The 26393-nt window shown below is 32.3% G+C and overlaps 2 protein-coding genes across 8 annotated transcripts; one reads left to right on the top strand and one right to left on the bottom strand.

The window, feature by feature from the left end:
• The first annotated feature begins 11690 nt into the window (after positions 1 to 11690).
• On the top strand, positions 11691 to 17698 carry LOC124920050 (putative leucine-rich repeat-containing protein DDB_G0290503). Of its 7 annotated transcripts, none has more exons than XM_047460442.1 (15): positions 11691 to 11771; positions 12256 to 12507; positions 12608 to 12670; positions 12870 to 12932; positions 13093 to 13155; positions 13281 to 13343; positions 13502 to 13564; positions 13667 to 13729; positions 14340 to 14402; positions 14631 to 14693; positions 14980 to 15042; positions 15144 to 15203; positions 15733 to 15849; positions 16375 to 16470; positions 16825 to 17698. In XM_047460442.1, the coding sequence occupies exons 2-15, from the start codon at positions 12280 to 12282 to the stop codon at positions 17356 to 17358; spliced, it is 1602 nt and encodes a 533-aa protein (XP_047316398.1). In that variant the 5' UTR covers positions 11691 to 11771; positions 12256 to 12279; the 3' UTR covers positions 17359 to 17698. The 7 variants fall into 7 exon arrangements, with proteins under 7 accessions (XP_047316398.1, XP_047316397.1, XP_047316402.1 ...); XM_047460441.1 differs by having other exon boundaries at positions 15141 to 15203; XM_047460446.1 differs by lacking the exon at positions 13093 to 13155 and having other exon boundaries at positions 15141 to 15203.
• A 3149-nt stretch (positions 17699 to 20847) lies between these two features.
• LOC124913420 (cyclin-dependent kinase B1-1-like) lies at positions 20848 to 24032 on the bottom strand. The gene is made up of 6 exons (XM_047454002.1): positions 23538 to 24032; positions 23339 to 23450; positions 23175 to 23268; positions 22968 to 23037; positions 21293 to 21431; positions 20848 to 21203 (listed from the first exon to the last, which is right to left on the bottom strand). The coding sequence occupies exons 1-6, from the start codon at positions 23942 to 23944 to the stop codon at positions 21111 to 21113; spliced, it is 915 nt and encodes a 304-aa protein (XP_047309958.1). The 5' UTR covers positions 23945 to 24032; the 3' UTR covers positions 20848 to 21110.
• Positions 24033 to 26393: the final 2361 nt, after the last annotated feature.

The following is a 26393-nucleotide window of genomic DNA, read 5'->3' as shown; positions in this document are numbered from 1 at the left end:
TGTTTGACCAGTTTTAAAGAGCTTATATTTGTTTGACCGGTTATAAAAAGCTTATATTTGTTTGGCCGTTTTTTGGAAAAAACGGTTTGGTTTAAGGAGAACTTTATTTTTCTAACAATTTTTTTTTTTTTAATCTAACAATCCTAAAATATTTCTAAGGGAAGAAAACTTAGTCTCGAGAAGTGGCTTTGTGAGGATGTTAGCCACTTCATTCTTGTTCTCTTAATGTGATGTGTTCGTCAACAGTCGGCTGTCCGGATGCAATGCTGTCTCTTCCAAACTTTTGTCTTGATTTATCTGCATTCATAGACAATAGAAAATTTGGTCCCCATTTTTCTTTAGGTTCGTGGCTTATTAGTCCCTTGGGAATCTAGACTTTAATAAGTCGGATAACTTTCCCGGTTATGGTTCTAATTACTTTTCCGGTGCTTGGCTTGACATCTTTCTATTGTCCTAAGAGTGCCTTATTTTGTGGTGACTTTTGATTAATTCTATGTGCTCGTAGATCGGTTTGTTTACCTACTTGCCGGTTGACTTTGCTTCTCTCAGGATGAAGCCATTTTTCCGAGTCAGTTGGACTTACATATTTTATTTCTTTTTCCGGTTTTGAGTCACGTTGTGCCTCATTGTCGGTTGAAGAGCTCTTGACAAATCTTATAAAAGGAAGATTGTCTTTTGTGAGTTTCATCCCGTTGGAATGATTGTGAGTGGCGGATTTGTTATAACCAATACCAAATTTACATTTGGGATGTCTTTGGTAATTAGACATCTGGCTTACCGCGTCACTAGATCTCTTCCAAGAAGCCGTGACATATTTGATTCTCTCATTTTCTTCGGTTAACGATTGAACTATCTCCTTGAGATTCTCATTCTCTAAGGATGGTCCAATCGGTTCGTAAGTCTTGGTTCCGCTTGGCTCACCAGCGGTACCACTTGACTCTACGGTTTCATATTTTGTCCAGGTCGGTATGAGAAAAGACAATTTTTTGAACTCAGCGACCATGTCGTTGAGTGCAATAACTAAGTCTTTTTTAGTAAATTCTTCAGAAGAAAAATCAAATACCTCAGATTCTTTCTCAGCCGCGAAGCATGTATCAACTTTATCATCACCGTCGCTGGATGATGAGTCGTCCGAATCGCTATCGGCCCATTTGCTATTGATTTCAGTAGCTATCAGAGCCTTCTCCTCTTTCCGATTCTCCTTTATTTGGTCGCTGCCCTCACACAGTTGGATCAACTTCTCCCAAATTTCATTAGCAGAAGAGCACAACTTGGTCTTACTAAACATGTTTCTATCCAACGGCTTGAACAAAATGTTTTTGGCAACATTATCCAGGTTATTCATCTTCTTATCTTCTGTCGTCCATTTGTATCTTGGCTTATCATTCTTTATCGGACCATCAGTAATAACATACCACATGTCGTCGTCTTGTGAGGTAAAATGCACCTCCATGCGTATCTTCCAATCAATATATTCTTCAATGCAGAACATGGAGGGCTCGTTGATGAAAGAGATGATGATATTCGGTTGCTTGAGTGTTAAGAACCTCGCTCTGATACCACTTGTTAGGATCGGGGACGTCCTTGGAGGACCGGGGTTGTTCCGGTTTTGGAAGGGTAGCCGCTTACAACAACACAAAATTTGGTGATAGTCCGGTTAAAGACTAAAACCGTTTTTAACACTGCGCAAACTGTCACAGACTCTTGAACCGGGTTAAGGATGGAAATGTTTGTTTCAGTCTGAAGCAACACACACGACTTGGATGAGGTTTATGAGGAGTCGATATAAGGAGTATGTATAGACCAGTTTTGATTATGGGAGTAAGATTATATTTCGGTTAAAGTATTTCGGTTTTAGAGTGAATAAACAGGAAATGAGTAAAAGACACGAGACAAGATTTTTTATGGATGTTCGGAGCAAACCCTCCTACGTCACCCCTTCTTCTCAGGTTATGAGAAGGATCTCCACTAACTTTCAAAGTTACAATACTTACAATGCCGGTCGAGCCAACTCGCTACTCGCCGGTTACACTAATTCACTCTTTGATGTAATACAAATAACACAATACTACAACAATACTTTTGGTAAATGAAACAACTACTTAGAATCGCGCGTGAGGTTTCTTTCTCTCTCTTGAATATTTCAGAAAAACGTTTTTGACAATTTTATGCTTGACAAAATTTCTTCCTTGGCTTCTATTTATATGAAAAATATGACAACGGTCATATCTTCCTTACCATCTATAGTCTTTACATATTTGTTATCTGTAACGGGCATATAAGGTCATTGTCATAGAGAATCGTTACAGAAACGACAACAATATCAGTACTGACATTGTCATAGATCCTTTACTAATAAATATATCAATAACGCTTGTATGATGGTCGTTACTGATGTTGTTGCCATATCAGTAACGACTAAGTATATAATCGTTATTGATACTCATTAAATGAGCATCTGTAACGGCTCTTGACTGAGCCGTTACTGATACTTCTATATGTAATTAACTAAGTCTTTCTTCTTGGTTCTTTCTTCTCTTTTCTTCTTCTTCTCTTTGCGCAGCTATCATTCGATGTCGCTCGTCGTCTTTCATTGTCGCGCTCCTCATTGTTCTTACTAGTTCTCATGTCAGTCATTCGTCTTCCTCGATCCCATAAGCTCTTTTGGACATGTGATTTGTTTCTCCGTGTGTCGTGTGCGTTCATTTGCTACTGCTAAAACTGGATGTTTTAGTTCAATTGTGGTATAGGAAAATGTAGCTTTAGTATGAATTATCGAGAGAATATTTTTAAGAGATTGTGTAATTTATTGTTTTTTCATGTTGCTATATGTTGAGTGTGGAGTTTAACATCGTCCAAAACATGATGCTTCTATACAGATTGTGTTAAAATGAATATTTAAATTGCGATGTTCTCATTTGAAAAGAAAAAATGATTATTCCTTGTGTGAGGTTATAAGTTGTATCATTTCAAAATACTATCATATTAAATTCTTTTGTTTAAGTTAGAGTGATAAATTAGAACCCGCGTACAAGTTGTCTATTAGAGTTGATTTTATTCTTTCATTTGTTGAAGATTAATCATGCTTATAAATTGGTTTCCTAGAATGAACTTTTGAAATTACTAAATCATGCTTTTAAATTGATTGTAAATTTTTGGATTCCATGTTAGATTATTGACCTAGGTATATGCATGATTTAGACATGATATGCTCTCTTTGACATAGTAATATTTTGCGTAGTCCCAAAGACAATTGTTAGAACTCATCTAATTGTCTTCAGCATAAGACAAAATTATGATTTTTAGTATTTTCATAGGGAAAGGAGAATTTAAAGTGAGAGTGTAAATGTTGTTAGTGAAAGTGGGGAAGATGAATCAGATCATGAGCTTGTACACAAACCAATCAATGTACAACAAAATAACGAAAATAATACCATCGACGAACCTATTGACGTTTGTGATGATCACCTAATAGAATATATTATTGTTGATTTGTACCGTAATGTGAACAATAACAATGAACATACTAGTAAAAATGAACATCTCGTTGATAATGCTAAAGCATTTTACCAATTGTTGGATGATTCGAAACTACCTTTGTATGAAGGTTATCGAATTTCTAAAGCCTCATCTCTACTAAAACTTCTTCACATAAGGAATGTAGGCTAATGGACAAACACGTCATTTAATTTGTTGTTGAGATTATTAAAAGAATAGATACTACCAATTAATAATCAACTGCCAAATTTGTATTACGAGTGTAAGAAATTCATTATAGAAATGGGTCTATCGTACGAAAAAATGATGCTTGTAAGAATGATTGTATGCTTATTTGTAAAGAACATAAGAATTTGCAAAATTACAAAGTCTATAGGATTTCCATATAGAATATCAATCAATCTAGTGGTGCACTTTAAAAAAAAGTGAATGGCAAGTTTATTCTCAATAAGGTGCTGCGATATTTTCATTAAAATTGAGGTTGCAAAGACTTTACATGTGTTCCAAAACCGCTCCACGGATGACTTGACATAAAGATAACAGTCTCAATGATGATGTGTTGAGGCATCCTGCTAATTCAATGACATGGAGGATCTTTGATAACTTATTCCTACATTTCACAATAGACCCTCGAAATGTGCGACTTTCTTTGACAAGTGACGGTTTCCAACCCTTTGCTAATGGGAAAATATCGTACAACATCTGGTTAGTAATTATCATCCTTTACGATGTCCCTCCCACAAAATGTATAGACACAAGTAACTTCCTTTTGTCCATGTTATTTCTAGGACTAAAATGTATTGGAGATTCTATTGACGTGTTTCTTGAGCCACTTATTGAAGAGATGATTGAGTTGTGGCATACCGGTGTAATGACATACAATGCAAGAAGATCACAATATTTAATTTGCGGGCAACTCTTATGTGGACTATTAATGATTTCCCGACATATCCAAATTTATTTAGATGGAGCACAAAAGGAAAAATTGCATGTCCGACTTGTAATAAGAACAATGCATCATTGAGGTTAATAAATTTCCAAAAGGAGTGTTACATGAGTCATTGACTCTTCCCCCCTCCCAATCATCGTTGGGCAAAGAGAGCGATGTGTTTGACGGGTGTACTGGTCATAGAGGGCCTTGTGTACTTCTATCGGGAACCGGAATTCTGATGCAAGCTTGATATCTAAAAGGCATTTGCTTGACAAAGTACTGTCTTAAGAGAACGAAAATTTGTCATGAATCCCGGTGTGGTAACTGGAACAAACTTAGTATATTTTCTAATTGCCTTATTGGAAATCATTGTTGTTGAGGCATAATTTGATATCATGCATATTGAGAAGAATATATGTGATAGCGTGTTGGAAATTTTAATGAATTTCAAAGAAAAGACCAAAGATGGGCTTAGAGCTTGGAAAGATTTGGTGTTATTAAACATAAAGCATTCCTTACATCTCGTTGAGGTTGATGGTGTTTTTCGGTATCTAGCAGCCTCTTATGCATTGTCATCAGAACACAAGAAACGATTATGCCAGTTTCTGAAAGATGTTAAAATGTCGGATGGTTTTTGTTCAATTATTGGCGTGTGTGTAAACATAGAGGAGAAAAAAATCTCATGATTGAAGAGTCACAATTGTCACATTTTATTACAGTATCTCATTCCACTAGCTACATGTGGCCTACTTCTCGGTGATGTGTACAATGATGTAGTGAATTTGTCAAGGTTCGTTTGGTTGTTTTACCAAAAACGTTTACAACGCAAGAAATTGGAGAAACTATAGGACGACATTGTCTTGACACTTTGTAAGTTGGAGAAGATCTTTCCACCTTCTTTTTTTATATAATGGTACACTTGTCAGTTCATTTAGCCTTTGAGGCTTACCTTGGAGGGCTTGTCTAGTATCGATGGATGTACCCAGTTTAACAATATATGAGCACACTAAAGAAATACCTTAGGAACATGAAATTTTTAGAAGTTTCAATTAGCGATACATTGTGAATGAGAGTATGAGTTTGTGTGCCCGCTATTTGGAGGATCAAAAGTCACGAGATGCCTCGATACAAACTAGTAAAACATTATTCATATTCTTTTTTATGGAAGAGCGATCAAATGGAACGACCTACACATACGAACCGGGGGATTGTGACTATTCTCATTCATACATCTTAAAAATTGTCGTGAGGCTGAAGAATATTATAAGTAAGTTCAGAATGTGTTGTTCATTACTAGATACGATTTTAGTACTTTTAGCAATAATTTAATTTAACACATCTCCAACGATTTCATACAATCATGCGAACCTAATATTTCCAATGAAAGAATGAGATAAACAATACGTTAGTTATTTCAAAGATAAAGTAAGTAAATTGTCTCAATAGTTTATTTTTAGTAGTTAGACAATGTGTTTAACAATATTTTCTACTAAATACGTGGAGCAATTAACCGATGACTCCGATAGAACAATGAATCTTAAAATTTTAGGAGGTGGACCTACAATATATGTTATGAAGTATAACTCGTGCAAAATATATGGGTACAAGTTCAACACTGAGAAACACGACGAGAGCTTGACCACACAAAATAGCGGTGTATTGGTTCTTGGATATAATGGGGCCGAGACAATTAACTATTGTGGAGTCCTCAATGAAAATATAGAAGTAGCATTCTTTAGTGGAAGACGAGTGGTTCTCTTTAAATGTAGATGGTTCGATGTTCATCACAAAGATTGGGGCATTAAGGTTGATAAGTATGGTTACTCAGATGCATGAACCACTCATAATGGCAAGCAAAGCACAACAAGTTTTTTATTCTACGGATATATATGGCATCAAGGTTTGGATAGAAAATTATGACATCAATAAATCATTGTTACTCTAATTAAGGTTTCATCGTGTTTATTATAACCTAGGGTCAAATTTTACATTTTTCTAATAAACATTACCTTATATATTTGCAGCGATCATGGCACCTAAGGGGAGAATAGTAGGTAAGGGCTTTGGCCGCCAGTTAGAGGAGCTCTGTTAGATTAAGTTAAAGAGGAAAAAGAAATAATTAATTAAAAAAATAATTAATTAAGATTAAATGTTTTAATTGATTAAAATAAACTTAAGTAAAATTAAATTAAATCAATACAACATAGTTTTATGATGAATTCATAAAGTGAATAAAACTAAGTTGTGTAAATGTCTTGCGCATGTACAGCTCAAATATGCGTGAGCAGCCTTACTTCAGTAGTAGTATGAAGAAGCGTGAGTAGACGTCTTAGTAGAAGTAGACGTCCTAGTCTCAAGAAGCGCGAGTAGACGTCTTAGTGCAAGAAGACATCCTCGCCTCAACAAACGCGAGTAGACATCTCAGTGCAAGCAGACGTCCCAGTCTCAAGAAGTGCAAGTAGACGTCTTAGTGCAAGCACACGTCTTGGTCTCAAGAAGCGTGAGTAGACGTTTGACCGCGAGAAGACGCCTTACTTCAATAGTAATCTAAAGAAGCACGAGCAGACGCCTTGCTTCATTAGCAGTCTGAAGAAGCGCGAGTAGATGTCTTAATGCAAGAAGAAGTCATGGTCTCAGGAAGCACGAGTAGACGTCTTAGTGCAATTAGACGTCCTGGTCTCAAGAAGCACGAGTAGACGCCTTGCTTCAGTAGTAGTCTGAAGAAACGTGAACAAACACCTTGCTTCAGTACTAGTCTAAAGAAGCGTGAGTAGATAGATGGCTTGCTTCAGCAGCCGTCTGAAGAAGTGTTATGCATATTTGTACATCTCATCAGCATAGCAAACAGTAGAGTTCGTTATAAGCAGACTTCATAGTCAGCTTAATACAACTTCCATAAAGTGCTCAGCCATTAGAAAGTTAACACGTATCTATGTATCAGATTCGACCATTACATACATCAAAGGATATCAAAGTACAACGTCGAATCTATGGACTTATGAACGGTAGATCATTGTAGCTCTGGTATGGCGAATCCCTGAATATCTGGATTTGATGTACGGCTAATCTTTCCCGGTCATATCACAATCCAAAAATCAGAGTCAACCGTTTCTACACTTCACTATAAAAGATCTTTAGAGTAAAATGGAAAACTAGTTATGTTACATAGTTATTCGATTTAAGAACTAACGAAGTTATAGTTTTAATTCCAAGTTCTTACTCTCTCTAACTATAAAAGTATACATTGTATAAACTGAGAGTATATTCTTGTTGTAAGTTAAACAGAAAGTTGGATGTTTAACAGAGTGAGTGCTAAGAGTTCAGAATAGACAATTGTTAAGTCCTGAGTTCTAACAGGGTTTGTATAGGCTTTATATAAACTAAAGTTTTCTAGTGAATCCTTCTGGAAAACAGAAGAAGGGGTGACGTAGGAGTTTTATCTCCGAACTTACATAAAACTCTCGTGTTCTTTACTTTCTGCATATTAACGTTTTGCATCCATAGCTTCAAATCTAGCGAGCATTCCGCACTTGAAAACATTCAAGAGGTTGCGACAATTTATGTAGAATATAAACATTTTTTAAGTCCCTAACATGATTAAAATCGAATTGAAAGTCAATATTAACACAACAATATTCAACCCCCCCTTCTATTGTTGTAACTGATCCTAACAACCTCGTACATAGGAACAAGGAGGAGTAGTCTAAGGACCCTCTAACATTACTCGACTTTATCGGGGACATCGATTTGAATGGGATATTAGAGAGTGATGATTATGACCATTGATGGTGTAAAGAACACTAACGTTGATGATGATGAGACACAACCCCGTCTTAGCCTAATGTAGGTACCAATGTTTGATTATGTATTTTCTTATAATTCTATCTAATTTTGTGTTCACTTTTAGGATCTTCGAGGAGGAGGAGGCGGGGTAAGAACAAGAACATGACAGTTGGTAAGTTGTAGGTGGGGCAGAAGATGCCTTTGGAGTTCAACCCGATAGATGGTAAGCTCATGTGTGATAATACGACAGCATGGTAGAGGCATATAGGGAGTATCATCAGGGACCCCACTACATTACCGCACATGACCCTACATTAAACTGACATGAGCTCCACACAGTTGGATCACATTTGGCGGGCTATTACAGTAAGTTCTTCATTTTGGGGTATTAACCACCATCTATAAAAAGCTAAGTTGTAATTTATTATGAAGTTGTTGACTTTTCAGGATTCTTTCCGGTCTGTGGGGTAGCACATCGACACATATCGCCGCCAATGGCTACATCACGCAAAACAACTTTGGGATATGTGGAGATGTCAGTTGAACACGTAGTACATTAGGGCTCGATAAGGTGATGAGGCAGCGATTCGGGCCAATCCTCCTCCCGAGATCACCCCGAATGATTGGCATTATCTTTTGGATCGTCGCTTCTTCACTTCGGAGTTTAGAGTAAGTTATTTTTTTTAATGAACTCTTACTTTAATAATCTATTAAACTAACCAACTTTTTTAATTGCAGAAAACGAGTATGTCTAATTCGAGTAATAGGTCGCATGTTGTGTACAAGAACCATGTAGGCAACGTCTCATTTACACAAGTTGAGAGGCAGATGGTGTGTTTTATCATTTAATATGAAGTTTTTAATGTTTTTTCGTTCTTATTATAATGTCTATTATTGAATTTGTACATGAGAGGACTACTGGATAGGTCCCTAATTTCGCTGACTTATTTCTCCACACGTATACAAAGAAATCAACTCTACAGAATCCAACTACAGAGCTCCCCGCTATTGTTTCTAAGAAAGTGGTGAGTCGTGTTTAATGGTTTATCTTGAAACATATTTACATATGTACTAATCAAACTTAATTTGTGTTTGTAAGTTATGTTGCGCACTATCATAGGAGAAGATCCAAGTCGGAATGAGATGTAGTTGACGGAGACGCGTTCGGCTCTCAACGACATGGTAGAGTCGTGGGTATGAGATCCTGCATATGACCTATATCATTTAGAGTAGATGCTTGGGAGAGTGCATTGAGTATTCAACGCACTAACACGCAGCAGTTACACGATGAGAACCGGGATCTGAAGGAGAATATGTAGAGGATGCGAGAGGAGCGTGAAGTTGAGGGATAATAGTCACGGGGAAGAGCGTGAGCAGATGCGGACTGAGATGCAAGAGATGAGGGAGCGGATGTGCGACGAGTCAATGGAGATGCACAGACAAATGACCACGATATTATCCATGTTACCCCACTCTCGCCCTTCCCCTCCAACTTGAGATTAGTGTATTTTGTATATTATTTATGAATATTGTTGGGATTAGTGTACTTATTTATAATTATTTTTTTGCAAAGTATTTATTCATTATCATTTATAGGGATAAATAATATTACAAAAAAAGAAAATAATTACTATCAATAACGGCTATCCAAATCTAGAGTTGTTAGTATCAGTAACGGCTGTCCAAATCTAGAGTCGTTACTAGTGATAGTATTAGTAACGACATTACCTTTAGAGGCCTTAAATACGGAGAACTGTTACATGTATTAATAGCAGTAATGACTATGGCGCTGTTACCGATACTAATATCTGTAACGGACTAACGGCTACCAAATGTCGTTACTGACACTCTTTTATATTAGTGACGACAGTTTCAGTAACAAATAATAACGGTAAATAGAGTCGTTACTGAAATTATCAGTAACGGTTTTTTCCACTTTCAGTAACGACTTTTGTCGTCGCTGATACTCTTTTATATATATATATATATATATATATATATATATATATATATATATATATATATATATATATATATATTATCTCTTATCACATCATTTTTTCTCACTAATCATATAAAATATATTTTTTTATTAATAAATTTATATACATAATATTACATATTTATATATATATATATATATATATATATATATATAAATATGTAATATTATGTATAATAAACACTAAATAATTATTTTATAAATCACCACTTAATTGAGTACTTTTTCCTAATTAATTTCTTTTCTTATTTTCCCTTTAATATATTATATATATTCTCTTCATCTATACATCTATTTTATATATATATAATAGTCATATAAAATATACATTATCTCATTAATAATTTTAACAGGTCTGAAATTTCAACTTTTTTTAAAATAAAAATAAATTTATTATAAATTTCAACACATCTTTATAACATTTTTCAACACATCTAACAAATTCAACATAAATTTTAAAACATATTGGTCTAAAATCTTAGTTTAAATATATATAACTTATCGTGACAAAACTAAAAAGCTAGAAATGTGAATATTGATTTTCAACCGTAGAAGCAAAATAATAAAAAAAATATAAATAACTTACCTTTCAAAGTTTTCGAAAGACAGGTTGGATGTAGTTCCATGAACGATATCCTCCTAAAAAGTAAAAGAGCGTTGTTATTTTTGCGACAAAAAATTAGGGTTTCGAATGGAATAAGATAAATAGTGTTGAAGGCTTACCATTTTCGAACGACGATAAATGCGGTGAGAAGACAGAAGAAAAGAATGCTAAACTAGGGTTTCGTGTAAGAAAAACAAACGAAGTGAACGACGATCTAGGGTTTCTCTGACGTAAAGACGAAGAGAATGACGATCTAGAGTTTCTCCGGCAAGTTGTAAGAGAGACGAAGAGAAGAATCGTTTTTAAAGAAATGAAAATCGCCGAAGAAGAAGAAGAATCCTTTATGAAGAAGAAGACAAAGAAGCGAGAAAAAAAAGCGATAACGTGCCACATATATTTGTTGCTCTTCTTTCGTTACAATATCGTTTCTCTAATATTTCTCTATTATAATATATATAATATTTTAAAAATCGTTTATATCATTTACCATTTTTTAAGAAAATATGATATATCGGTTCCAAAAACCGAACGGTTGAAAATGATAGTAAAAAAATCATCGAAATAAAATGAAGCGGGATAGTAAACGTAGTTTCCGCTCAATTCGTTTTATTGTCATTCTAATGATATAAAATATCAGTTCTACTCTGGTGCGCAAACTTTAAAAGTATATACTCGCACAAACTAAAAGAAAATTCTAATAACACAAACCTAGTTTTATTAATAAAAATTAGACATATATAGTTTCACTCACACATGTTTTATTTTAATTGATCTTATTAAAAGTATAAGTGTTTATAGATCTCTATCAATAAGTTTAGGGTATATTTGATCTTCTTTCTTATATAACCATGACTGACGGAAAACTTCAACTTGAAGTTGAATTGAAGCTTTACAATTAGCTCCCGCGAATTGAAGAAACTTACAGAGATTCGTTCCCCACCACGCAGCTATCGGTGAGCTTCTGCTTCTTCTACCTTCCACATTCATCCATTCATTCAATTCGCTGCTTGTTACATTGTTTGTATGATGAATGTTCTATCGATTGGGTTTTTTTTCGTATAAACGCCTCCTAGAATGGTTTATATCTCTCTTCAGACGCCTTTCTTAGATCTGTTAATTTACTTCTTAGATTAGATTGCTACATCACTAAATCGGATCTCAAAGGACTAGACAGAAATCTTGTTTTTTTGAAATGTTTCAGTTCATTCTTGTTAGTTTCTGTTATCGTAGAATTTGATAAATCAAGTCTATCTCTGAACAAAAGGTTTCTCCTTTGGAGATATGAGGTTTTTGTTAATCCTTTTGTGCAATTTGAGAACTGGTAACATCATTTTTATTTATTTTTTGTATCTTATATTCAGATCTGTATTTATGGGGTCATTGAATTTTGTTCAGTTTGTGGTTGGTAATAGCATGTACCTTTTATTTTCCCAACAGAAACAGCTTTTGTGAACTCGGAGAATGGAGGACGAAAGGAAGAAGAAGAAGAAACACAAGAAAAACAAGAATAAGCAGGCAAAAACAACTGGAGATCAAAGTATTGGTGCTGTAGAATCTTGCAATGGAGATCAAAGTATTTTGACTGAGCAGAATCATCAACTTCAAGCTTCTGATACCTCAGATAAGCAGGAACCTGTGTCTAATACTGATGATGATTTAGGGAAATATCAAGTTCATGATGCAGGGAATGTAAGTTTTTCCTCATATTAAATATTACAACTGTATTGTCTATTGTAAGATGGCCAATCAAGTGAGTAAATTCCTCTTTTATTTGATGTAAATGTCAAAGGTCATACTTGAAGAGAAGGTCGAGAACCAGTTGAACGAAATCCGGAGATTGTTGTTGGAAAAGGTACAAATTTGGTAGGAGTACAGAACTAATGGTATTTTGTGCTTGCCTTTCTTCTGAAATTTAGAGTTCTTCTTTATGTCTGGAGGTGAATAGGAGTTAGTTATAGAAGCAGAGATGAAGTTGTGGCTGTTCTTAAATTATGTACATTCTATCATCTTTCAATAGGTATGTTTTACTATCATTCGTGGTAAATGTGTAGGATAACTTGGAAGGGTCAATTAGAAGATTGGAGGAGGAAAATGATAAACACATCCAAAACGAGGTAAAATATCAGTCTAAGTACTTTAAACTTTGAAATGCTTACCTTGTCTAACAGAACAATATAACTTTTATTTATGTGACTAAAATTTTCTGTCTGTTTACTACTATTTTTCAATTAGGTAATTTTCTGTACGTTTTACTACCATTTTTGGCATGTGCAGGTTAACTTAAAAGGGTCAATTAGAAGATTAGAGGAGGAAAATGATAAACGCATCCAAAACGAGGTAAAATACCAGGCTACTTACTATAAACTTTGACATGCCTACCTTGTCCAACAAAACAATATAGTTTTCATGTATGGGACTACCATTTTCTGTCTGTTATATTAACATTTTTGGAAAATGTGCAGGATAATTTGAAAGGGTCCATCAGAAAGTTAGAGGAGGAAAATGATAAACACATCCAAAATGAGGTAAAATACCATTACTATAAACTTTGACATGATTACATTGTCCAACTGAATAATATAGTTTCATGTATGTGACTATCATTTACTGTGCGGTTTACTATCATCTTTCAATTAGAGGTGTTTTTTTGTCCGTTTTACTATCATTTTTGGCAATTGTGCAGGATAATTTGAAAGGGTCAATCGGAAGGTTAGAGGAGGAAATTGATAAACACATCCAAAACGAGGTACAATACCAAACTATGTTCTATAAACTTTGGCATGCTTACCTTGTCCAGCAGAACATTATTGTTGTCATGTAGTGACTATCATTTTTGGAAATTCTGTAGGATAATTTGAAAGGGTCAATTCGAAGATTAGAGGATGAAAATGATAAACACGTCCAAAATGAGGTAAAATACTTAGACTACATACTATGAACATTGATATGCTTACCTTGTCCAATAGAACCATCTAGTTTTCATGTATGGAACTGTACTGGCCTTTCAGAAATCTAATGTTTTCATAATATTAAATAGTGCAACTGGAGAGTGAGAATCATTCATGGGTTTCAAACGAAATCTCTTATGCTCTTTGAATTTCGAATATACTTTCATTCTAACTCATATTTACCATAAGCTCTTTTAGACTATGTTTGGTTTAAGCGGAATTGGAATTGTGGGTCCAATTCCAAATCCTTTGTTTGTTTGATGACTATAAATAAGGAATTATAATTCCATTGTGTATGATTAAATAAGTTTCAATTTCGCCGTTGTAGTGTAGCTCAAATGGTTAGAGTGTCAGCTTCCTAAGCAGAATTGCAATCCTATGATATATGAGGGGGCAATTCCAATGTATGGAGTTTGTTTAAGGACTTAAAATTGGAACTTGAATTTAGAATAAGAATTCTCATGGAATTAAAACAAGTATATATATATAGTTTGAATTCCACTTAATCATGTTTATGGTGTTGAAGATTTGTATATTATTCTTTGTGTGATTTACCTTTTTTTCCACTTGTAGGTTGCCTTCGAAGAAACGAGTAGTCACTTGATCAGAGAAATATCGTCTTTAAACTTGAATAGGGTAATTGACTTTATCAGTTTCATCATCGATACTGCTGTTGTGACTCTTTACTTAATTTTGATAGAAATAGCTGCTTCTTTCCAAATAATTTATCTTTTCTTTTCCATCCGAGTTACAAACAATGTTCCCAGGTTTCTTTCTCTAAATGCTTCCCATGATCATGTTTATGGTGAATGTAGGTATATTCTTCTTCTTTCTGTGTAATTTACTTTTTTTTTTCACTTGTAGGCTGACCTCGAGGAAAAGATTAATCATCTGAGCGAAGAAATATCGTCTTTAAATTTGGAAAGGGTAATTGACTTACTGAGTTTCATCATTGATGCTCCTGTTATTTCTTTTTACTTAATTTTGATTGTCTTCTATCATTGATTTAAATAGCAATCTTTCTGTTATCAAGACATAATCTTTTTTAATGCCAAAGTTTATATTAAATATACTTGTCTCGAATGCTGCGCCTTCTAGTAAATCAAACAACGTTTATACCAAGTCTTGAATTGAACATGTGATCTAACTCAACCATGAGGCCAGGTTCATTTGGTTACCAAGATAGAATGTTAACATGCACTTCATTCCACAGGTGAGCTTGAAAGAGAAGGTCGAACAATTAGAAAGTGAAAGAGATTTCTGGAACCAAAAAGAGGTAATTCCTTTTGGAGTTGAGTTCCATCAAAACATCTGACATCAAAATTTCGGCACTTATTAAGGTTTTCACTGTCCAAAATTTCTACATATTCTTAGCAGGTCACATCCGAAGAAAAATTAACTGGACTTCGTACTGAAAATTCAAGAATACATGCACAGGTACATGGCTACAGCTGCCTATATATGGTACTAAAAGCATTTAAATTCCGAAACATTTATCCTCTATCTCATCCAAATAGAGTTCTTTTAGGAAAGGGGGGACTGAGGAGAAGAGAAGAAGCCTTTAGGAAGAAGAGAAACCTTAGAGAATAAGACAATTCTTATTTCATGTCAATATATCTATAACATGATAGTTGCTAATTTTATAGTACTAGATTCCTACTTACAGTCTTAAGTTGAAGTGGAGGGTCATGCTAGCTTCCTACATTAAAAAAAACACTAGATTAATAACTCAAAATAACTGTTACTATCTACATTAACTACTTATATCTGAAGATCTAACTTTTTTCTTCGTTCGTATTTCGGTATATTCAGATTCTTAGTAGAAATTACTAGATCTCATAGCTTTGACAAAATCATTGCTCTTGCCTAGCCAGGTTTATCTAGGTCTGTTAGTGCATCTGGGACATCATTTAGAGCAAGGTTTAGTGTTTTTTCTGATACAGAAATTAAAATCAAAGCCTGGCAGGTGATTGAATTGGAAGGATGCAGAAATAATCTCGCTGAAGAAAACCAGAAGCTGACGGAAACAATTGCCTGTCTGCAGCTAAAAATTGAAACCTTTGAAAAGAGTGCTTCTGCCACAGTAAGCACTACACTAATTTCTGCATCTTCATCCAGATTCCTGCAATATTGGATTGATTTAGCCTATTTGAAAACACTCACAATTACCATCTCATTCAAAATCATCAAAGTTAAATTTGAAAGTGTTTTTTTAAATGATGATAAAAGTGATTTTTGTTGCTTCATTTGTTATACAAATATTTTTCTAGATATTGATCCAAATTATAGTTTAATTGTTTGTTTCATTTCGGATAGATTATTTTTGGATCATGATCAAATTATTTTATAAATCATTGTGGCTTTGAAAAACATCACAAATACAATTTTTTCCAAATTACATAATAAAGACCAACATATCATAATCTTCTTTGAGAGTTGGTGAGTAGATTATCAATCTTTTACTATTAAAGAGGTTTCATCTCGTTTTGTGGGTGTATCCATAGACTATAACTTGTCATGTACATTTAGCATTACTAATGAGCTCTTTATAACACTTAAAATGTTTCACATTTTGATTCTTAGAGTTTTCTTTTATTTTTGGACAAAGGTGGCTGCTGGAGAAGAACCTGTGAATGCTGAAATGGAAGCTTATAGTGCTTTGATTGATAAGTTAATCACAGAAAATGCAGAGCTTATTGAGAAGGTGATAAATTGATTTTTGGTTGAGAAGTTATCCTTGATACTTTTCAATGAGCCTATTTAGAAACTGTTATTTTGTCACCATTACGATCCCATATTGGAAAAAAAATCGCCAAAGTGAAATTGAGAGTGGTCTTTCTTTTTCTTTTCGCATTAATTTTTTATCATGATCCATATCTAGTGTAATTTTTTCATTTTATTTGGTGATCGTAATCCAGATTATTTGCCAAATGATGGTGATTTTTTTTAAAAAACATAACAGGGATTAATTTTATTTTGATCAATTTGCTTGATTTTGTTGTTACCTCTTTCCTTTTACTCTACTATCAAACCGATCATTCATGTTTTTTTATTACAGATGAACGAATTATACATTGAGCTAAACAATACAAGAGATAAAACAAAGGAACTCTATTCACCAGCAGGATCTGATTTGGTCTACGAATCATCAGACACTATCGAAGTTGCCAATCCAGTCTCATTCCCTGGTGAAAGAATAAATTTAAGGGAAGAAACAGGTAAAGGGAACGATGGGGAGAATCAAAGCACTTGGGAAATTGTTGATAGTGATTCGACAAGTCAATCAGGCAAGAAGAATTTCGAAGTTATTGATATTACAGACGAGGATGATAGTAAGAGCGATGGCAGTTACTATCATAATACTACTATTAAGGAAAATGCTGTAAATTCAAACTCTCAAGAAATTACCAGCCTAGGAGAAATTGAGAACCAAACATCAGTGACCAGCCATGATGATCTTCAAAACAATGAGTCAGTTCTTTTTACAGATGCTCCTTTAACCGGGGCTCCATTCAGACTGATATCGTTCTTTGCTAGATATGTTAGTGGTGCTGATTTAGTGAACAAGGAAGCAGCGAATTCTCGCTTATAGTTTGGTGCAGACCATTCGTTATTGCTCATTGCATAACAGGTGGATTTCTAGTAAGTATTGATTTATTTACATGTGTATGCGATACTTACCAACTCTTTCGGGAAGTCTCCATGTTTTGGTAGGAGACATGAATATACTTTTTCTTTTCTTTTTTTACTTTTAAACTTTTTTCGGTTATACACAACATCAGGGCTGTGTAGATTGTTATTGTAAAACCATTGTCTCAATTGGATGATTTGATAAAGTCCAAATTTGTGGGGTTTATATTTGGATTGTCATTGTAAAACCATTCAAAAGATGTCATTGTCTTAAATGGATTATTTACAGTTTAACCTATGGATTTTGACTTCCCCATTTTCTTGTTATAATTACTTATACAGTTAACACAATTTTTGTTCTTCTTGTCCGACTTTAAATTTGAGCATTTTGAGTGAGAATAACGCAATTTTTTATCAATTTAAATGGAGTTTTTTCACTAAATTTGTTTATTGCAGTGTGGTTACAAGAATTAGATGACTCGTTAACTTTTTAATTTATTCAAATTGGCAAGTATAAAGAGTTTAGATATTTTTTAAAGTATATATTAAAAATTTTGTTATGCATTAGATAATTAGGATATCATTCTATACTTACTTAGCCATGGGTTGGTTCGGGGTTCGGGCCATTTACTATTCTCGACATATTTTTATTTTGAGACCTATTTTTATTTCGAGATTTTTTTTAATATCATGTCTGTCCCGTTTGTTTTCGGAAATCCCCACGAGACAACGTTTATAAAATATTTATAATAAAAAAAAAATATGCAATAAAATTATATACATATTTTTTAATATAATATATATTATAATATATTTAAATTTTTATATATTATAAATTATGTTTATAGTGTTCGAGACAAGATCAGGGTGATATCGGAGCGGGAAACATAAATACTATCCTACCTCATCTTTGTTCTGTTTCGAGGAAAAACCGTTGGTTACTCCGAGACATTTCAAATTGCAATCTTTATACTTACCCATGTTTTGATATTAAATTTGGATATAATAAAAATTGTTTATTAAAATTTATTTAAATAATTAGGGTGATATGGATTAGATCCATTTTTTTGATGTAATATATCCGATTATATATTAAAGAATTTGATATATTGTACATTTGATCAGTTTGATAGTCATCCGAACCTACCAATCCAATAATTCATATTTTACAAATTAAAAGAAGTAACTGAACAAAATTAAGTAAAAATCATCAATATAATAACAATTTTAAATATTTTTTTATTAAACAAAGACAGAAATCTAAATTAATATATTTAACAAATTTCTTTGTAGATCCTACATTAATTAATATATTTTAAATACGAATTTGATTGATTCAAACCCTGTCTTAATCTTTGAAATAATAGAGAATAATGATCCATCGTTTTAACACAAATTCTTTACTTAGTAAAAGAATTTGAAACTTTAATATGAACAATAGAATAATCAAAAACTATCTTTAGAGGCATAACCAACAAATAAATATAAAAATCTAACAACAAACAAACAAAAAAAAAATATTCATCTAACAGGAAATTTGATGAACTGACCTTAAAGATCAACTTATTTGATTTTTTGCCAGCGTATGAAATAAATGCGTTGGTGACACTTTTTTTTGGACGAAAATGCTCTCACTGCGAGACGCAACCTGATGCTGTGTGAAAAGTCCACAATCGCGAGACACAACCGGCATTTGCGAAACGCAACCGGCAATCGCGAGATGAAAAAAAAATAAAGAAAAAAATAATTTAAAAAATCGTCTCGCAAGTGCCGGTTGCGTCTCGCAAATGCCGGTTGCGTCTCGCGATTGAGGACGTCTCGCAACAGAGGCAAAATTGTCCAAAAAAGAAAAAGGTGTCACCAGCGTTTTTTATTTTAAGCGCGGGTCAAAAACACAAATAAATAAATCATTATGGTTATTTCGTCAAATTTCTCCATCTAGGCCAAATTTTTTATGTTTTAATAGATTATATAAAATAAAGTATTATTTATATGTATGCAATAATATTTTAAGGTCATGTCTTACCACCATTCTTAAATTTAATAGACAATTTTAAATTAAGGATCGAAAGTGGAATTAGAAATATCAAATTCAAACAAATGTATTTTTATAATTCTCCATTTTAATGTTTTTAACTGGAATTGTAATTCTAAATTTTTTTTTTTTTTATGTTTTGTAAACATAATATTTTATTATTTATAAAGCGGCTAACATGTTGACCTGATAAAAAAAATTCATTTAAAAAATTAAAATATCGAACCCATTTTTTTAAATTTAAATAATTTAACGTTTCGAACTAATTAAAAAGTTAACATTCAAACCACCGAGATTTTATTTTTTAAAATTTAGAAAATTAAAGTGCTGAATTGATATATATTTTTTAATTTAATTAGTTAAATGTAAAACCAATTTTATTTTAAATGAGAATTGACCTCTATCCTAATAAGTTTTTGTCAAATTAATAGTTTAATAATATAGATAATATATATTTAAATTGTTTTTATTAACATAAAATATTGAATTATATTTTAATGTTATTTCGGGTGAAATTGGAATTAAAATTCTTATACCAATTTCAATTCTACTCATCCAAACATATCAAGAAAAAAAATGGTGAAGAAAGAAAAAACTAAAATTACTATAAAGTTAGATTCCGATAAATTCGAGATAGTCTCATCTGGTGCACATCCCTTTTTCTTGATTTACGCGAAAGTTTGAAGAATAAAACTTTTAATCCCACCGACCAATACTATTTCCTTGAAAATTTATTATATTTCGTTATTTCCATAATATACCCCACATAATAAGTGGATGCACTTTCATGTTATTTCCATAATATATACCCCATAATAAATGGGATACACTTTCATTTATTAATAATAACATCTCTCCAGTATCTCGAGATCAATTATTCCCAAAAGTTCATCATGTTAGTGTTAGGAAACATGCCCTATGGATGATTGATAACATTTTGAAGAAGGGTCTAAATGGAGGAGTTAATAGGACAATGAAGTAGAATATGATTGACTATTTTTGTGACAAAATAGAGACTGCTTCTATTAGTAAGGAAAAATATTTTTCTTTTAAGGTGTCGAAAGTAAGAATGTCTGTGTGAATAGCCTCCCAAAAAGAACAAAAAAAAAATTATAGAAATTATTTGGCTTCTAAAGCTCCTTCCTTCCAAGGATGGTCTTCATCAACTCCCGGGAGTAGAAGTGTTATAAATGTAACTCACTGAAATTTAGCTTCAAGATGAAACTGTCTCTCGACTTCATAGAAATTTGGTATTGATAAAGAGTGAAATAAGCAAACAACATCATAATCAAAATCAACACAACAACATCAATTGACTAATTCTTTCAAATTAAATTATGTATTATAATAAGAAATAGAAATAATGGACAAATTTGATAAATCCAAATTCAGTTGTAAAAAGGGTGCAGATATTTATTCAATGTCAAGCCAAATCAATTAAACACCCTGAAAGAAAAATGAATCATATCACAAATAGTCTACAAATGTTGTTTTCTTCAACAAAAAAATGAATCTGAAAAGTGTTCTAAAAAGAAATTGTGTCTAAAGAACAAAAAATACCAACTGGAATCACCAAGTTGATAACAAACAACAAATGATTTAATCAAATCGACATGTCCAAAGAATATATTGATGCTGCAACTGAAATGAAACGCCATTTCTTAGACAAATCCGGTTCATCAGAATTGTGACTTGTCCAGAGTGTCGAAATAAGGATGGCTTAGAGCTGCCTTTGCTGAGATTCTATCAGCTTGATCATACTTGAGCATTTTCTGCATAAAGAAGACATGTCTCCAATATCATCTATATGGTTTAAAAGCGAAAACAAAAGTGTTCAATAGAAAAGCAATAAGATATTTACCGATAGAAGATCAACTCCTTGAGCATCGAGATGGGGAACAGCGTCTGCCAAGCTCTGAGGTTCCCATTGAGGATACACATGCCAATCACGCAAAGAGGTAACTCCTGGACAAGTTTTCTCAGTGGGAGTCCCAAGTAGCCTTTAATCCAAGGATTCAATAATCATTAAGATGATATAAGAACAAAGTCTATATTGATTGATCATCAAGAAGGCAATCAAACTTCCAATTTTCATAAGTTTATCAATAAAACCATTCAATAGAAAAGCAATTATAATAATGACAAATCTCTTTTCTCTTCTTTCTTTGATTTTAAAGTATCCAAAGTTAAAAGACTTGTCTAAAGATTCAGTTATTACCACATCAGCTAAAATTCACTATTTCCTAAAAACAATCTCGTCAATCTAGGAATATAAAAAGTATTCTTCCACGCCACGGTAACTAGAGGCGCAAGGAACTAAATGGAGACTAGGATTCCGAAATGTCAATCACACGACACGTGGCTGACGAATTAAAGGTATTTTGATATTTGTCTTTTTAGCTTATTAGGATAATATTTGTCTTTCCTACTTAATAGGATAGTATTTAACTTTTCAGTCTAGGATTAGACTAGTAAACAAATATATTTAAGTAACAACTTATGATATTATTGAATGAAAAGATTCTATACTTTTGGTCTTGATTTCTCTTGGCTTTTTACATCTTTTTCTTGGATTGTTTAAACCCTAGAGTTTGAACTGTATCATTGGTATCATGTGCCCATTCTAGTTTTGTTGTTACTTTTTACTTACAAATATATATGTATGTATTGGAAGGAACTGGAGTTACCTAGTTTTTCAGGTGCACATGTTATCAATTGGTTGCAAACATGTAAAAACTTCTTTGAAGAAAACGAGAAACCTTTTGGTTTCAGAATTTGCAACATTGTTAGACATCTGGATGGTCAAGCATCATTTTGGTATAGCGAAGAATTAGAGAATGAATAGGTTTCTTGTACTAAACTCATCAAAAGGTTGGTTTGTGAACGATTTTTTTATAAAGGTGACCTTTCAAGGGGTAATTTTATAATTGTCTTTGATTGAGAAAGATGGTATTTTTATCAACACTCGAGCTCCGAGTGTTTTTGAAGGAGGGAGCGTTGATACGGAATGGAGACTAGGGTTTTGAAGTGTCAATCTCACGACAACACGTGGCAGACACGACGAATTAATAGTATTATCTTTAACTTTAATAGGATAGTATTTGTCGTTTAGTGTAATATCTAATCTAACTTACAACTTATGATTATTGAATGAAATCTGTAAATAGGTGCACTCTTTATTTTGGGGCATATAGATATTTGTAACATCCCATTTTTCTGTTTTTCTACTTGTAACTCTTTATTTTAGCCTTCCTAATACATGTTTGATCTAGCAACAAAAAAAACATAGATGTGACTCTATCATCAAATAATAACTCTTTCTCAAATTCAAATTAAAACTCTAAGCTTGTGTAGATGAGCCATGCACAAACCTTGATATCATCTAAATAGCATGAAATAATGAAGAAATGGGTATATGTTTCTATCCAATACTCATCCAGCATTAAACAAATAAGAAACACATAACCTAACTCTTCAACTATTTCAAGATAGTCTTTGATGAAATTTGATTGTCTTACAAAAGGAAAGTAACATACCTAAAGATATGAATCAACTGCTGATACTCTGAATCTCCCGGAAACAAAGGTTGTCTCCTAGCCATCTCGGCTGCAACGTTTATACAGCAAAGAGAAGTTACACGCTTACTTAAATACTCTTTTATCATTTGAAACAACTATATTTAACATGTTTGAATCAAATGGAAACAATTAATGAAACTTATTCAAAGAGATGAAAGTCCATACCAAAAATGCACCCAATAGACCACACATCTACACCAAGAGCATAATGAGTTGTACCTAATAGAACCTCTGGAGCTCTATACCAAAGCGTAACAATCTACAATACAACAAAAATCCAATTAAAACAATAACCAACATGATATCGAAAAGGGAAGAAGATAACCAACCTCATGCGTGTAGCTTTTCATAGGTATAGTAAAAGCCCTACCAAGACCTAAATCCGCAACTTTAAGTATACCTTTCTCACGATCAATCAAAAGATTCTGAGGCTTCAAATCTCTAAAGTAATCAAAACAAAACAAAAAAAAGTCAAGAATCCAAAACTGCAATCTCCAAGGGGTTAAGTATCAATCAAATTCAAATAACCTGTGAATAACGCCGTGACTGTGACAATGAGTGATGCCTTTACAAAGTTGATAAAGGAAACTCTTAATTATAGAAGAAGGAAGTGGTCTAGAATTTGGTGATTTACGATAAGTATCAATGAATTTCTTGAGATCTGTATCTAGATATTCAAATACAAGATATAGAATTGATTTTCCTTGTTTACTAGTAACGTATTCAACGCAGAGAAGACGAACGATGTACAGACAATTGGAAAGCAATTGGAGTAAAGATACTTCCCTTAGAGAAGTCGATGGAATTCCTTCTTCGTCTATCTCCAATCGCGTCTTCTTCAAAGCTACTAATTGACCTGTAACTTTGTCTCTTGCTTTGTATACCTTACCGTATGTACCTTCTCCTACTTTCTCCATTTTTTCGTATTTCTCCATTTCTTTACAGAGTTTGATCAGTGATTCTGTAATTTCTCTTTGATGATCTTCAATTGAAATCAAACTGATTTCTTCTCCACTTCAATGATCAATATATATGCAGACTTTCTCTGCCCTAACTTCTTTACCAATTTTCCCTCCTCTTCAAATTTGAAATATTAGTATCGAATATTATATTAATTTAAGAAGTTAACACGACTAATATAAATAAATTATTATTGTAATACGGTATAAATTATAAAAATTTAACAAAAATAAATAAATTACTAAATTTATTTTATCAAATTAATTATAATATTCAACAACATTTAATATAAAATGCCTTTAAATTTTCATTCTATTCTTGTTGAGATTGTGCAAATATTACATTTATTTGTTGTAGAATTATTTTTCATTTATTTACATATAAAAAAAATAATTAGTAAATAATATAAAATTTTTAAAACAATTACAAATTGTATAAATAAATAAAATTAAAAATTTTAATTAAAAAATTCCAACAATTATATAAGGTTGATTCAAATCCATTCCAATCTTCAAAGACGGATGGTATGTCGTGGGCAAAAATTTAAGGACCAACAGGGATGGTTTAAATGCAACTCATATCGGTTAATAGGGTTCATCTGATGTCGTCGACAGGAAAGTATCAATATTCATTACGAACCTCTATTCTAAGGTTAAGTACTGTTCATTTCGAACTAGGAGTCGAAAACTCATTAAGTGCTCAGTCAGTCTATAAATCATCTAAATAAATAGGAGTTGGGAAGTTCTCAACAAAAGTCATTGTATATTTGTCGGATAATGAGCCTTTAGACTATTTTATTTTTATAAGCAAGTCTTATTCTTGGTTGAATTGAAGTTTCACTTTGATATCAAACTATTTGAAAGAGTCTCTCAAATAATGAACTTATTTAAATTTATAATTAATGAGTGTTAAAGTAGAGTAAATTAAACAAACCAATAAAACGATGTCAGAATAATCTCTATCAAATAATTTTTAGCGACAGTTGAAATTATTTTTAACCAGTAGTTGATAAGAAACGCGGAAAGTGAAATCATAATTAATCGTCCATATATATGGTCAAAATAATGATAGACTTGTATAAAAATTGGAAGATATATGTAAAAAAGTCTCAAAATATAAAAGTTCAAATAAATCAAATAACTCATTGTTGAAAATATGAAAAACAACTTGATAATTTTGTCTTTTTTACTGGTAGGAAGAGAACGAACACAGACTCGAGAAATGATCATCAACACAATTAGAATGTATAAGCAACAAACAACTCATTGATAATTGAGAGTATTCGAATCACAAAATTGTTGTACCGAACAAAACACAACAATATCTAAAACTGAGTAGTAAAATAAAAAACGAGACTCTACTCGATGTTAGAAAAGTCATTTAAAATGTTAATAAATAATGTATTTTCAATATAATATTTTTGTTTCAGAGAAAAGAAAATGTGAAAAATAGATATTTGAGTTTGCAAATATTATTTGAAATAGATTATTTATTCAGAATATATATATATATATATATATATATATTAAATTATTTACTATAGAAATGTGATAAAAACTCATACATTTAAACTTCATAAAATATTATTTTACTTTATATAAATTTAAATATTATTCTTAGCTGTTCAATTTTCTTTATCTAAATATAAAGTATGTAGTGGTTTTATGGGAAAACAGTTCATCCTACTTATATAATTAGTCAATTAGATTATGAATTAATAAAAATTTATTTAGACGCATATATTATTAAAAATTGGCGTTTTATTAATAAACTCTGTTAACTCTTTTTTTATTATTAATTATTTTTTTAATTTTTTCTTCTCCTTTTTTTTATTAATTAAATATTCATTTAATCATTTTCTTTTTATCAATTATATTTTTCTTCTCTTTTTCATTTCCCTCTTTTCATATTTCTTTCTCTTATTCTTTCTCTTCATCTTCTTTCTCTGTCAGTTTTCTCCCGATTTAAAAAAGTTTGTTCAACCTCAATCCTCTATTTGCGACTTCAAAAGGTTAGTTATCATTTAAAAAAATTTGTTCAACCTCAATCCTCTATTTGCGACTTCAAAGGTTAGTTATCATTCTCCCACTTTAAAATTCATTGGTTTATAAATATTTTGGTAATTTTCAATACTTTCTTTTTATCGTTTATAATATGAATTAGGGCGAAATTTATTTGCTTTACTTTACTTTGTACGAATAGGTATCTGTTAAAATAATTTTGTTTAGAGTATTGATTTGTGTTTATGTTGAAATATTAAAAATTATGGCAAATTTTCATTAAAAAAATTAAGGCAAATTTTGATTTATTTCATTTGAACTCTATTATATAATTGATCTTAGTTTAAATTCAAATGGTATTAGTAGAAAAGAAAAGAGGAAAAACTGAATGTTTATTCGGTAGTACTCTCATAAGATATTCTAA

The sequence above is a fragment of the Impatiens glandulifera genome, chromosome 1 (genome assembly GCF_907164915.1).
Source record: "Impatiens glandulifera chromosome 1, dImpGla2.1, whole genome shotgun sequence".
NCBI classification, from domain to species: Eukaryota; Viridiplantae; Streptophyta; class Magnoliopsida; order Ericales; family Balsaminaceae; genus Impatiens; species Impatiens glandulifera.
Note: the sequence above shows the minus strand (reverse complement) of the source record. Positions and strands in the feature narration are given on the sequence as shown.